This window comes from Lampetra fluviatilis, chromosome 3 (genome assembly GCF_964198595.1).
Source record: "Lampetra fluviatilis chromosome 3, kcLamFluv1.1, whole genome shotgun sequence".
NCBI lineage: Eukaryota > Metazoa > Chordata > Hyperoartia > Petromyzontiformes > Petromyzontidae > Lampetra > Lampetra fluviatilis.
The window spans coordinates 6,185,833-6,201,477 of NC_136277.1; the positions used below are offsets into that span (position 1 = coordinate 6,185,833).

Sequence of the window (15,645 nt, forward strand, 5' to 3'; positions counted from 1 at the left end):
TCCAGAGGTGGCATAGGGTTAACGCCAAGCAAAAGCAAAGGAGGTTGAGAAGACAAAAAATATTAAAATGTGTCAGGGAGGCAGAGGGGATGAGCAGGGAAGGTCTGGGTTGGACAGCAGCAAAATCAGCGGCACACAGTCACGTCGACCTAAGGAGAGGTCAGGAGCAGGAGATAGATCCGTGATTAATTACAATTCTAGTTCTATGATTTGTAATTAATTAGAATCACTTTGAAAATGTAACTGCAATTTTAGATAACAATGCTGCTGTATTCTTTAGTTCTTTCGGTAAAGTCACAAAGATAGAAAACAAAATAAAAAAATAAAAATAATTTAAAAACTCACGACGTTTCGATCGCAGCACAAGCGGTCATCATCAAGTGGATAATTGTATTTTATTAAAAAAAATTAAATTTCTTTTCTATCTACGTGACTTTACATAATATGAATTCCTGCAGTCACAAAAGTTTTAAGTCAAAATGTAATGCTGCTGTAATTGTAACTTAAATTGTGTGCAGGTCCAGCCGGAAGGCGGCCAAATTAGCCATCCTGTTGAATACAGAACCGAGTGCGTGTATCTGGGTAAATCAGTTGGACTGGAATCAAAATTATGGAATAAGAGGTAATTGGGAGCTGGATGGAGTGCAACTGCAAAATAGTATTTTACCATTAAAAGCAACAAACCAAAGTTCCTAAATCATAAAGGTTAAATCAGTGAATAGTATCTGCCATGACATATGAATCATAAAGATAGATAATGAAACAGATTATAAACAAAAGCTGAAAAGTACAGAAAAAGGGTGGTAAGAAGCATGCTGGGAATTACAACGAGAAACAGAAAACTTCTCTTTCAGTAAGGTCAGTATATTAGTACACACGTGCTGGCTGTAGTGAAGATAATACACATGAGCACACGCACATGTTGTAGTACAGGGAATGTATAACATACAGACTATATATATGGTACAGAGAATGTATAAGACACACACATGCTGTAGTATAGGGAATGTATAAGATGCACACACATGCTGTGATATAGGGGAAGTATAAGGCGCGCACACACAGGGAGTGGTTGGGCTGGCACGTACATGCTGTAGTGCATGATGGAGCTGCAGTCGTAGGGGGCGGACACGTCATGCGCGTGTGATTTCTTAGTGAAGATTTGACCGTGCCATTCTGAAAAAGAAACATGGTCTAACATGTTAAACCTTCTTTGTCACATTCGCTATGAATATTATCGGTCTGATTTGTAATTTAGTTTTGGGTGAGGCCACGTAATGATCTGGCAAAATTTGTATCAAAAGGCTCACCACCACCCGACACAGCCAAACAAATGTAATTGTCACATAGTGACAAGCGTGTAACGCATAAATTATTATTGTTTCAGCTCAGGGTTAGGTGAAGAACATTTAGCACAACCACATTTAGCAATCTGATGCCACGTTTCACTTCAAACTGTCAAGCATATTCAGGAAAATCCAGGAAGTCGGAACTTCCCCTGCACCCAACCCGGTTTCTAAAATGGATGTTGTAGCACCACAGAAACAACCAATCAGATGTATCAGATTTCTAAATGAACAATAAATTAAAGTTAGAATTGCCACCGTTTATAAAATTAAATTCGAATACATTTGTAATAGTTAATTATTAAAACAATTAATAAAATTAAATAAATGAAAACTAAATTAAATCATGACGTTTCGGAGGCAACACAAGCCTCCCTCATCAGGTGTAAAAAGGCACAGCAAAATAACTGTAGTGAGAGTTATTTGTGATGAGACATTGTTATACTGTATAGGGTAAGAGGAGGGGGAGGAGCCAAGGAGGATGGGCGCAGGATGGGGGGGGGTTGGGGTGTGGGTGGAGCCAGGAAGGTGATAGAGAAGGAGGACGGAGCCCCGGATGGGGGAGGGGGGACTCAGAGCGGGGGAGAGTCACGGTTGAGGTTTAACATGGTTAATCACATCTTTCCAATGATTGCTCAATTTGAATCCATCTTCTCGGTTGAAGTTATGTCTATGTTTGTACATCTGTATAGCCTCATGGACACATCTTTGGTGGTATCCAGACGGCTTGCAGAGTACCTTGGTATCAGAGAAAACAATATCATGATTACCCATAGCGTTGTAACAATGATCAGCAACGGCTGAATAATTCGTTTTGCCGCGTTTCAAATCTGATTTGTGCTCGCGAATTCGGTCCGAAATATGTCGTTTCGTCTCCCCGATGTAGCAGTCACCACAGGTACAACTCAATTTGTACTGTAAATCCGGAATGACATCCTTTACGGATGGGATCAGATCACGGATTTTGTGTACTGTATTGAACCGGACATGGATCTTGTGTTTGTTTAGAATTTTGGAAATATTTTTGGTAACGCCTGCTATGTATGGCAGCGTGATGATTTTGATCGGAGTTTCAGGTGGTTGTTTCTGCATGGTGGGAGAAACAGCTTGGCGGATGGTACGGTCTGAGTATCCGTTCATCTTGAGGGCCAGATGTACATTATTTTACTGTGCCTTTTTACACCTGATGAGGGAGGCTTGTGTTGCCTCCGAAACGTCGTGATTTGTTGTTATCATTTATTTTATTTCATTAATTGTTTTACCTACGTGACTTTACCGAAAAAACCAAAGAGTATGAATCCTTGCAGTCAAGAAAGCTTCAAATCTAGAGTTAATTATTATTTTTAATTTGAAGAATATTTGTAGTCAAATGGGAAGGCCAGTCTGCTCAGTACAATTCTATTAAACAAAAGAATAAACTGTGAACACATTTACAACCTAGCATCAGTTAAGAGGGTGGCACGCTGCTATATTGTGCTTCCAGTCATTACAAATGAGACTTGCCTTCTTGCCCGCTAGGGGTGTCAGGGAGGTGAGTTGTGGTACCACGAGATGAATTGTCGTGATTAGGGTTCTGATTCCATTCAAGAATAGGTAATTGTTTTAACAATCTGTTTAATGCAGTGGCCTCCAGTGGCTGCAGGGGGTTACTGAACTCATCCAAAAAACATATGAATTTATAAATCTTGTTTATTTTACACACATCCATGCGTGTATTGTTAGATAAATAATTAATATTGATTAATTGATCCATCGTTGCACCACTAGTGCCCAGACGCGGACAGTAGAGGAGGATCGGCACTCATAGTACCAGAGGCAGTTCGGAAGCAACAGTCACAGGTGATGCTCATCCTGCACTGAGAGATGGAGTCACATTGTCCCTCTCACCGGGCTTCATGTTCTCTGGCACCACCCAGACGTGGTCGTCGCGGTCACTGCGGCAGTGCTCGTGCTGGAAGCCGAGCGCGTGCATCAACTCGTGCAGAACCGTGCCCTTGGTCACCTTGCCGGGCTCCAGGGACAGATCCTGGGCTCCCCCCTGCCTCCCCACGTACGACCAGCTCTTGCTGAGAGACCTGAAAGCAGGAATCATCCATGGGATCACGTGATTATTTTAAATACATTTAGATAAAGTATATTTCAGATTTTTATGTAAATGGGACAATGAGTTTGCATGGAACAGTAGAGTCCCTAAACTAAAGAGTACAGAAGAGTGAAGTTGTCATTTTATGACACCCACCACTGCTGTAAACTAGAAATGCAATTTGTTCTGCCAGACAAAATGCGTTTCCATCCGAAGCAAAATCATCTCACGAGACGTAAAAAGTCCTGAAAATCTCTTCAATTAGGCTAAAATATATTCCACTGGTGGAGGAGGGTGTACGACACACACTTTACTCATGTGATCTAACACGTACATTTATTTTGAATCAATATTCCACTGACAACAATAAACTCTCTTCAGCTAAGATGTGATTTTAGATGCATAGTGACTGTGTAAGACGAGAACATTCAAAACCAAAATCATCTCTATTTTGGCTGGATGAATCCGATGAGCTATGAAGCACTTTTCCACTTGACACCTCTGGCAATGGCCAAAGCAACCACACAACGTGTTGGGATTGGCTGTGGTGAGGCAGAGCCAGTACAGCTTGTGAATTACAAAGATCTATGTCAACATGATTGAGTGCTGAATGAGAATTCCAGATGTGAGTACTGGCTGTGAATTATTAAAGTATTGTACAGTATGTGGGTATTGGATGTGAAATCCTCACCCCTCCAAGGCCTGGATGTGAATGAAGTCCGTCTCTTTGCCATGAGGGCGGAATCGCATGTGGGTTTTCTTCTCAAACTCCTCTACAGCCTGCTCGATGGCTTTCACATCGTAGTCATCTGCAAGACAGTGAGGCATTTCATATCAGTTCACTTCAATGCAATTTGTATGCATTGTCTGCAATGAAGTCATTTATATTAATTATCATAATGGGGGGGGGGTTGTTATTACAAAGCATTATTAAAATGTTTGTATTTATATGCATACGTTAGGGTGCATTAGACCAGGACCTACATACTACACGTGGGTGCAAGGAAAATATTTGGTGGAACTGTAGCAGCTGACATCAAATTATAGCTGTGAGTAGCACCCTATTATGTCAATAGGAGCTCAGGTCATCATGGCGATGCCATTGATGCTGTTAAGTCAACAGCCAACCTTCAATGTCTCCAGCATCTGGTTGGTGGTATGACTGCGAATCTCTTGGTAAAGGCAAATGCACATTAAGACGCAAACATAATCTAAAATTCAGCTGTCATAATGAGACTAGTGTTGATAAAACCCTCAAGGTTAACTATGCATGCTACTATAACCAATATACGAGTATTCACATTTCGTGGATTTAAAGCGATAATAAAAAATGTCAAAGAAGCCTCTCCATAGAGCACTAACGCACTGACAGTTCACGAGGTCAATGCGACACTTACAGAAGTCCTTGGACACCTTGTAGGGGATGTACACACGGCCATCGCCACTCTTCGGCCAGTGCCTGACTGGGCGTGAGAGGCTGCTCTCCTTGACTCCACACCCGGTGAATTCTGAAGCCGGAGCGAGAGAGGGGGGGGGGCAGACAGCTCACGCAGGACGCTCTTCTCGCACAGCCTGGGCTTGTGTGAGTTGTGACACCGGCCTGCAAGCTCTAGTCGCATACAGCATCAGAATTGATGGACTTGTAATGAACATGTAATTATGGATATTTTGCGGGAGATAGAAATTTGAAAATGGCATGTCATTTTCATATCTCAATTTAATGGCATGAACAAAAGCCCCACCGAAAATATTTGCTTTTGGGACTGATGTGATGGGGACAGGCGGTCAAGAGGATTCTATGCTGCGCTACTTTGGCCAATGTTAATATTATTCACGTATGTATGTTGAACTTGTTTCGCACCATACTTAGATAACCGTGATAATTGGAGGTGAGGGGAAAGGACAACAAATTAAATACAAAAAGCAGTTCAAAATAAATTAGTTTTAAATAAAAAAAATTTGTTTCACGAGAAAAAACCCTTCACTGACTCACACTGACCAGCGTGGTAAAGTATGGTCAAACCACCCCCTTGACCATCACAGCCTGGTGAGGCCTTCATCCAGCAGTGGATTGACAAGGGCTGTACATTAGGTAACGGTTAATATAGGCTGATCAAGAAGGGCGCTGCGTTCACTGCACTGGGCACATGGAAAAGGTGGATTCCTCCCATGGGCCCCGTGAACCTGAACAAAGCCCCGTGGTGCCTACCTTTCTCTTTCTTCTCCAGAACCTGGGGAAGCTGAAATAAAATAAGGCAATACAAATTAAGCACAAAGAACTAACCATAAATGAAATGTATGTTATTATTGCCCAGAAAAGCTTTTCTCATGACTCTTTCCAGGTTTTCAGGAGGGCCCTGGCAAGGTTTCGCACTAGGAGGTGATGATTGCTGAGTATAATTCAAATTGAGTAATTTGCAGGTAACCATTCCAAATTTGGCAAATTTGGACGATGTCATCAGCACACTATTGCCTCCTCTTGTAGATTACGTCACGTGATCTCTAACGCCCACTGTCAAGCATACGACACGTATTTTAAAGTTAATACACCAGCAGTATTAATCAGGGTGGCCACTGGATTTAAACTGTGAACCTCTGCAACAAGCGGCGAACGCCCTACCGCTAGGCTGCGTCACCATGGCGAGTGTTACGAGGGTTTATATGGGACAGCTGATGCTGTAGGTTTGCTTCACTATAAGTAAAACATTTTCTACAGAAGTCAGGCCATATTCTGCCTATATTATGGAATGTTGCTGCAGACCTCACCGTTATTTTGTGGCTTGAGACACCAGCATCTCTGGACACAGCGCTGGCTCCTGCTGGGGTAACACAGAGAGAGCAATCAGCGCACACACTCGTGCAGAGTGCAAATGGGCAGGATCGCCAACACACGCAGCAGTGCAGACAGCACCACCTCGAAACACTCTGGGACTGTGTTGCCTGTGGGTATGATGCTTTTTGGGTATAATCACAATCATCATCATCATAAACGACTAATCAATGAAAGTGTTAACCAAGTGCGTATCACCGCATTTTAGTTGTTTACCCTTATATGCCATGAAATCTTAACATCTTCTGCACACACCCACATTTCAAATGACAAAGCGTCTTTGCTGGCTCCTTTTTAAAATCCATATTTCTGATGCACAGAATAAAGTAGATATCACTCCTGCCTCAAACATGCACCTTCTTAGACTAAAGTTGTCTTCTACACTTTCAAAGTGGTGTATCTTATCCATCAAAAAACACTTTCTGGCAAAATGTTTTTCTCAACTTCCTTCTCACAAACCCCTGCATCTGCACAGTATCATACATGTAATGATCCATTAATTAATTGACTGTAATCAACTCTTATATTCATCAAACGTGCGTTGAGGTATGCGTGTGCAATTTGATTGTTAGGATATATGCAATAATACACACATATGCTAATGTTAAACCTATGCCAATGGAGCAAACAAAACATTGTGACTTTTTTTAAGTCAGTTCGACAAATGTGAAAATAAAAATTTGACAAAAAGGATTTGATTCTTGAATTATGCCCCCAAATCACAGCAGTTATCAAATCAGTGGGGGTGGACGAACATGCCAACACGTAACCGTCTAAACAAGCAGGTCCTCTACGGTCTCCAGTCTCACTGCTTGATGACGTCTGATAAAGGTGCACACGCCTCATCCCACAACAGTGTCATCAACATAGCCTTGGTAAATCTCATGTGCAGACCACGGTTTTTCAGCCTCAGTGCCTGAAACCGCCAAAATCTGCAATTGCCCAACCAAGGTCTGAGCTGGGAACTTGCACGATGCGAAAGCTTGGGTCCAATGGCCTATTTCTATTCGTATGTTTCTGCAATCTCTGCCCTACTCTTTGGTTCTTTTGGTAAAGTAACGTAGGTATAAAATGTAATAGATCACGTTTCTATCACAAACCTCCCGAATCTCTCTCTCCCTAATCCCCCATTAATACAACTGAGGTGCTTGCCACCGCTTGCTTGCCCATTGCCATATATATATCCTTGTTGTAGCTGCTCTCTCGCTAGTTCAGCAGTTCCACTGCTGGATTATATTTTTTCCGCCCGAGGACGACCGCTTGTGTTGCGATCGAAACGTCGTGATTTATTTTATTTTATACCTACGTGACTTTACCGAAAGAACCAAAGAGTATGGATTCCTGCAGTCACGAAAGTTTTAAATCAAAACCTCTGCCCTATTAAAGGCTGTAGACAACGCATACGCATGGTACTGAACAAATTGGAAGACAAAACGCCCGTGGCCACAGCGGTGTTCAAGTGGACACCACAAAAGCTTGAGTCCATCACTCACGTTCCTCAGGAGCCTCCTCACCCTGCCAGCGTGTTTGGAGCCAGCCCATTGGCAACCCTAAGCAGTGACATTTTGGGTGACTACGCACATGATATGCTAGACAAGCTACTCACATAATTATATCACAGTTGTGTTACATTATGATTGTCCTATACTAATTGCAGTAAATATTACTTTAATATTGGAATCATAATTATCTGTTTATTTATTTATCGGAGTTTGAGGTGATATTTGAATACATCCTCGTTTGTCATCATTCTGACGCTGATTGCAGCCCTAACCCTACGATTAGTTTGCTCGCCGAGCACCACAATTGTTCACCTGAAATGCCTGGAAGTTCCCATAGACTCTGTCCAGACATAATGAACATAATAAAGTCTACAAATCGAACCCAAATTTCCTCTACATATCTGTCAGACAGGAACATTTTCACTAGTATCATCGAAACACGCACTGGCATTCCCTTAACCACAGTTGGGTGTGCTTGTTTATCCTATAAATGGGACCCTTTTTTGCTAGTATCAAGACGATAATAGATATAACTGCTCAACCCGAGATATTAATGCCGTGATATTTGCATTGTCTTTGTGGTTGCCTTTTGGCATTCTCTGGTCTAATACTGTTGAGACAAGGCCATAAAGGAGACTGTCTCTGGTGTAATCCAATTGGTTTCAAGGACAATGCGTACATTACCTAAGCACGTTTATTCGCATGTGTTACCACAAGCATGTGTGATTATTGCAGACTTCGTACCTCATCATGCGTGTCTATTTAGTATTTGAACATCTCAACACTGGGTAAATCCTATTCGTTTTTAATATTTATTTCATCCTATTTCACAAACTATAGTAAACACTTTGAGCAGAATACATAATAAATGTGCCCCTCGAGTTCACAAACGAAAACCAAACTATTTTTTATTTTACCAGGTAAGGCCCACTGATCTATTTACCTCGTTTTCAGAAGCGACCTGGCCACAAAAGATAGCTTAACAAAGTGGCTTATCATGTGGACATTTATAGCAGCCAAATATTCTAAATGGTATATAAATGGTATGTTTTGAAATATGGAGGGGAAAACGGGAGGGCCTGGATAAAAATCTATGCGACCACGGGGAGAACATGCAAACTCCAATTACTGTATAAAGCCGTCAGGTTTGGGATCTAACCGACAACTTGCAGTATACCAGGCTTGGTAGTTAACATCTCGCCATCTCTTTCCTCTCCTTTCATTTCTCATGCATGTTAATAGCTTTTCTCAATTCCAGAGAGGCATCATCGCCCCTGACCATCTAGATCCCGAAGGAGCTCAACCACGTGGATCCAGTAAAATATGTTAAGAGTTGATTGCTGGTTGGTTGATTGGTTGTGATTCGCAGATTTGATTAGTTTAACAAGCAAAACCTGTTTTGCACTTGGTGACCATATGCATTTCTTAATTATATTCATGTGTATTGTGGTGGTAATGAAGCTGAAGTTGTAATGCTATTTTGATTCTAGTTAAGCATTAACTGGTAAAATCGTTAGTTATCATCATGGGAATTGGCACTCTTGAGCAGTTAGTTGAGCAATGAACGCTGATGATTAAACTGGATGACGTGCATGGTTGTGTTGATGACATCATGGCACTTAAGAACACAGTTCAGGAAGCTCACGCACGCGAGAGCTGAGCTTTTGTTAACACCTGACGATACAAGCTCCAGTCAAACGTTGCATAAAAATTTGAAAGTTTTCTATTTGCTTTTCAACACTGGTTTGCTGGCATATTTGTCCACACGACAACTTGATTTGATTGGCTATGTCCGTTGACTCAAGGTATAGTTGAAAATCAGCATTATACCTGCACACTCTAAACCAAAGAAACAAATTATTAATCGCTGTAAAATTGTATGTGTACATAGTTTTTTTTTAAATAGAGATTAACCTTCCTAGTGGATGGTAACATTATTCACGCACCACTTCACATGATACATGATTACATTTGATCTTTTTCTTTGCCATGCATTGTGATTTTTGTTTAAACACACGTGCCCTGAGATTTGGTTGTCATATGCAGAGTTCAATATTTTTAGACTCGTAGAATACATTTGAATCAGGGGAAACTAGATCAGTCATCCTAGATTTCACAAACCAAGGTCTTTACAAAAAAACACATTTACAAATAAATAAATCGTACAATGGGACTTCACGAAGAGAGTGGCAACATACAAATCAGAAGGGGCCTCAGAAAAGGAAATACTCCATCACCAATGCTTTCCACAGCAACGTTAGCAGATGTTTTATGGTAATTGAATGGGAGAAAGTGTAAATAAACAAATGGACAGTATTAATAATCTCAGACTTGTTAATGACATTCAATATAACAAACACTGATAAAGAGTCATAGGAAATGATCGAAAAACTAAAAGAAAAGTTATAAAGTGAGACCCAAGATAAATGAAAAATAAAAGTCAAGTACAAAAATGGTAATATATTAAATAACTGCTGGGAGGATGCAGCTGAAATCAGATGAGGTATATCTATGGAAATGTTTGAAGGAAGATCAGTATCGAAATCATGACATAAAGAGGTGAAGAGGAGCAAGATGGAAAGCTTTTGTAAAACGGAATCTCACACTGGCATTTGAACCTCTATCTGATCTCACATGTGCACTGTGTCTCTCTAGGTCAATGTAATTGTAATGAGAGCCATGTATGACTCACGTGGCGATCGGCTTGCCGGTCCCGCTTTGTAGCCAATGAGGGGAGAGCCTGGGAGCATGATCTCGGCGTGATCACGGCATGTTAGCTAAGGTGATTGGCTTGGCCGATCTTGGCCTCAGCTAATGGGAAGCCGGATCAGAGGCGTGGTCCCGGGAGTTGACGGGGAGTGATCTGGAATGTTCGACGCGGACTACGGGAGATTGGCTTAGGGGTACCACGTGACCGAGGGGTTAAGAGAGGGGGGAGACGGAGGAGTCGGGAGTAGACCTGGAAACTAAGATAGCAGGAGCCACGCGCGTACGGGGCTCTGGGCGCCACGTGTGCGCGGTGCGACTTCGCTGGCTGTCTGCCCGCTTCCCGTTGCCTGCCAGCAACGGGGAGTGTGTGTGTAAACTGTGGAAGTGGAAAATAAAGGACTGATTCCAGGAGCCGTCTCGAGAAGGTTTATTACATAATGATGAATATCCCACAGTGTATCTGATCCTACCTGTGACTTGTATCTATATAGATCAATGTAATGGTGAACATCCCACCTGTATCTGATCCCACCTGTGTCTTGTGTCTCTCTAGGTCAATGCAATCATGAGTTTCTCACCTCTGACCGGGTGCGTCTGGGCTGGAGCTGGGTTTCTGGGTTCCCGTGCCGCCACGTCAAGGCCGAACATCTTCTCAATCTTCATGACGTCGCCGTCACTCAGGACGTGGCTCCCTCCAAAGCGACGCATGTTCTTCGTGTCCTTGGGCATCATAGTCAGCCTGTACTCGTCTTTGGAGCCGGCGGAGCTGGGGACACCGAGGTTGTTAACGTGCCATGACGCGAGTAAACACTGAGAAACAGCATCTCTTGACCCATTGGCATGAGTGCACATTATTCTTTATTATTTTAACCTCATGTAAACTGCTGCGGTATGGGGCCGTCCATAAATGACGTCATGCGATTTTGGCCGATGTTTTACCCCCCTCCCCCCCTCGTCACACGGCGTCACAAAAAGTCAGACCCTCAAATATGATGTCACAAAGCTCTGCCCCTCACCCCCCAAACCATATTTCCATTTTGAAAATAAAACATGCTTCAAATCACTTTAAACTATTGTCATTGTAGTGCGTATTTAATGTGGCACTGTACTCTGGTGTTGTAGGAGAAAATATGTATTAAAAAGGAGGCGTTGGAAATCTTAAATTTAGCATAAAATTCACTTGAAAATCCTCAACGTCTAATTAAAACTGCAGATGTTCAGAATTTTACGTTGAAATTATCTTATAAAATATTAAAAGTATTTATAACTATAAAAAATACTTGAAACTTTGTAGTAGAACAAAGCAAAATGGAGAGTACAATTATAACAATCACATTCATTCCACAGAATGAAAAGCCCTGGTAGAATCATTAGAATCAAAATGTTTTAAAACAATCATTCAAAAAATGTACAAAATGTATGTTTCTCCATTTTCCTATTGAGAAGCAAAATGCTCCTTCATGAAATAAATAAAGGTGACCTTAGTAAATTTAAATAATCAAATAGTTAATAATGAAAATTAATCAAAATTAGTGTTGTTATAACAATTCTATATTTATTAAAAGTTGTGCATTTTTATGTGACGTCACACTTCTCAAATTCCCCCTCCCCCCCTCGTCACACATCGTCACAAATGTCTGACCCCCCTCCCCTCCCTAGGGGCATGACGTCATGTATGGACGGCCCCTATACAGGCCTTCCCATGTCAAGTAGGTGGTGAGGTTTGTTTGACCATACAGTAATGGTTGGTGAATAGAGTATCACTCACCACTAATGTTATCCCTACTCTTTGGTTCTTTCGGTAAAGTCAAGTAGGTAAAAATAAAATAAAATAAATCACGACGTTTCGATCGCAACACAAGCGACCGTCATCAGGCGGAACCGATACAGCAGGACAACTGCTAAATCAGCTAAATCAGCAGTTGTCCTGCTGTATCGGTTCCGCCTGATGACGGTTGCTTGTGTTGCGATCGAAACGTCGTCATTTATTTTATTTTATTTCTACCTACGTGACTTTACCGAAAGAACCAAAGAGTTTGGATTCCAACAGTCACGAAAGCTTCAAATCAATGTTATCCATGGCTGGGAATCGAACTCAAGTCACAGAGTTCACAGTGTAATGAGCTTTTCTCATGACTCTACCACTTCCTTCTTGTCAATTAGTTTTAGATAATTTATAAAAGAAAAACTGGGGTTTGGTCATGAAAATATTAAAGGCCTAGTCCTGAAAAAGACCCCACAGGGTAATTAATGTACACTTTGCTTTGGTGATGTCCCTCAGCATAACTTGGCGAATTGGCACCTGTGGGATTTAAACCATCAACCCAGTGAAATATTGTTTAACTGCAAGTGTGCTACCTACTTAGAAATTAGGAGCCAGTGATGTAAATTCCACATTTTCATGGATGGAACAAGTTTACATAGGAAAACTACGAATGACTTCCCAGCCAGCAGTGGCACCTATGGGCCGAATCTGCCCCGATTGGCATTTGAAGTCAAGTCTCGTGCTTGGGGGTCCGATGCCCTGAACGATATCCTGGCCATCACTTTAATACAGAACAATCGGAATTTTTAAAGCATATAAATGTGACCTCATCTCAAGACGCTGTACAAAGAGGGTACATTATTTTTAGGGCAGGGAGATAATGGCACAATGCTACGTGGGAATTCAGGCACCATTAAGGTAGAGGCAGAGCAGCATTAGGAGAGCTACTGCAGCCCATCACGTAGAGGTTACACGCACATCACACACACAGACACGCACTTGAGATGTATTTCTGTGTCCACGTATCACTGAGCTTTAGTAACAAACCTATCATAGTAGTAGGTTTTTACCCTTTTAAACTGGTACAAAACTTACACCTTTATTCAAGGCATCATGTTTGCAATGACCACAACACAAGTAGTCAAAAAAGCAAACAAAAAGAAGCAACTCTGATAATGATAATAATATGCACTGTCCTTGAAGTCGATTGGTCTACACCCGAGACGGCTTTCTTTAGAGCCTAGTCCCCATTGGCATACTTGTGTAGTGGTGATACGCGCTGGGGTAGGGATCGTGTGCCAGCGCGTAGTGATTGGCTGTGTGTGTTGGTGACGCGCGCTGACGGTGAAGGATCAGGGGTCAGCGCGGGGTCGGGGGTTATGAGGCAGTGATTGGCTGGGTATCGGTGACGCGCGCTGACAGCGATGGGATCCTGGGGCAAGCGCGCGGGGATTGGTCAACTAAGGGGGATGCTCACGTCGAGGTCCGCATACGCTCCGTCTCCCGAGAGCGGGGGCTATATAAGGCGGTGCGCACAGGCGCACGGGGGGGGGTGACCAACGAAGACTGAAGACGGAGGAGGAAGAGATAGGGCCCTGCGGCACCTAGTCCCGCTGTCCTTGTAAGGGCCGGGGCTCTGTGTGACCCAGAGGCGGAACCCTGGGACCCGGGGCCGAACGTCCGTGTGAGGGCTGGCCCTCGGGACCCAGAGGTTGTGGCCCACGCCCAAGCTGGGGTGGGCCTGTAGGCTCCACGGACGTTACGGGGCTGGAGTGCAGTGTGAGCATGCAGTGTGAGCATGCAGTGTGAGCCTGCAGCGTGAGCCATAGTAACTACACGTGTCAGGTGGAGTGTGTAGTGGGAGAGGTAGTGACCACACGTGTCAAGTGAAGTGTGTGTAGTGTGAGGAATAGTGACCACACGTTGTATCGTGACAAGTCAAGGTTTAATAAAAAGTGTGCTACCCGTCAAGTGGTTTCCTGCCGTCATTCCGAATACTTCACTTGTACGCCTTCTGGTGTCATCTGGTCCAATACCAATGGGGACTAGGCTCTAAAGAAAGCCATCTAGGGTGTCGACCAATCTACTTCAAGGACAGTGCATATTATTATCATTATCAGATTTGCTTATTTTTGTTTGCTTTTTTGACTACTTGTGTTGTGGTCATTGCAAACATGATGCCTTGAATAAAGGTGTCAGTTTTGTACCAGTTTAAAAGGGTAAAAACCTACTACTATATTTTGCCACTGGTAAAAGAGATCTCATAGTGTAAACCTATCATACACTGAATTTCCCAATTCCTATAAATATTCTAGAAAAGAAGACAACGTGTGACCCTGCTGAAACAAGTGTGGCACGGTGCTCATCTCTGTTTATGTCCTTAAACCAGTGATGGAATTGCACATTGATATGGTGGGTACCATTCATTCCATGCAGTGTATTTTTGCATGTGTATATGAACCATTTATGTAACGTGATATCAGAGTATAAACAGTAATATTAATTAAATACAGCTACTATATTGTACACATCGCTAGTGTAATAAACAGGGCATGATTGCAATGCAGAAAGTAATACTAAACACAGCAGCTATATTATCTCAAGTGAGGCTGTGGAGATCGAGATCTGCATTCCACACAGCTACTGGATAAACGAGTAGCTCCTGTGCAGCCAAGCCTACAGGAATTGACATGCACAAGAATGGAATTCCGAAGCAGGAGACTGGTGTGGATCAAAAGGGGAATTGGACTGAGTGGATCTGGGGTTTGTCTGGTATCAGTGACGTCCCGATCATCCTCTGCACTTGTGACGAACACAATGGAGCAGTTGGTGGTGGCCTTTCACCATCGACACGAGGAATGGGACAATGCTGAGCAGTGAGCTGTTGGGTGTCCCAAGCAAAGGTGAGGGGTATAGCAGGGAGAAAAGTTGACTCCGGTATCAGGAACTCTAATCAGTCAATCCACAGAACCTGCATCTGCACTATTACCTGCAGCCAATGGAATTTCATCAATTTGGCCTTCCTGTGCATCAGGCCTGCTGCAGATGATCTGGTGACACTGCCACCATAGTGCTGAAGGAGGTTATAGTTTATTACTGTTCGCTCTTGGGCACCCACGATGGTCATCGTCTGGAGCGGTGTTGAGAGGGCAGGACCTGCTCGACCTCCCTGCTGGCCACGTCTACCCCAGCGGAGAGAGACGTACATGCCGTAGTGGGTGACGGAGCTGTAGTCGTAGGGGGTCGTCAGGTTGTGCTCATGCGATGTTTTCTTCACAATGGCATCCACCCATTCTGAAAATAAACGTGTAAAATATTAAGTTAGTAATGTTATACTTTTTAAATGTGATCAATACAAATCTCCATCAGTATGTGTGACCTGCAGTGTGGTGTCTGGTATGGGTGAGACA

The 15,645-nt window shown here is 42.8% G+C and overlaps 1 protein-coding gene across 1 annotated transcript in view; it reads right to left on the minus strand.

Moving 5' to 3' along the window:
• The window catches only part of LOC144947815 (uncharacterized), a 127,269-nt gene that overhangs the window by 46,427 nt on the left and 65,197 nt on the right, over positions 1–15,645 (minus strand). Inside the window, exons 14-21 of the mRNA XM_078877171.1 lie at positions 15,442–15,529; positions 11,049–11,236; positions 6,196–6,245; positions 5,639–5,669; positions 4,827–4,937; positions 4,121–4,238; positions 3,234–3,421; positions 1,089–1,176 (exon numbers count right to left, since the gene is read on the minus strand). Coding sequence (XP_078733297.1) covers positions 1,089–1,176; positions 3,234–3,421; positions 4,121–4,238; positions 4,827–4,937; positions 5,639–5,669; positions 6,196–6,245; positions 11,049–11,236; positions 15,442–15,529 — 862 coding nt within the window. The remainder of the gene's footprint in view (positions 1–1,088; positions 1,177–3,233; positions 3,422–4,120; positions 4,239–4,826; positions 4,938–5,638; positions 5,670–6,195; positions 6,246–11,048; positions 11,237–15,441; positions 15,530–15,645) is intronic.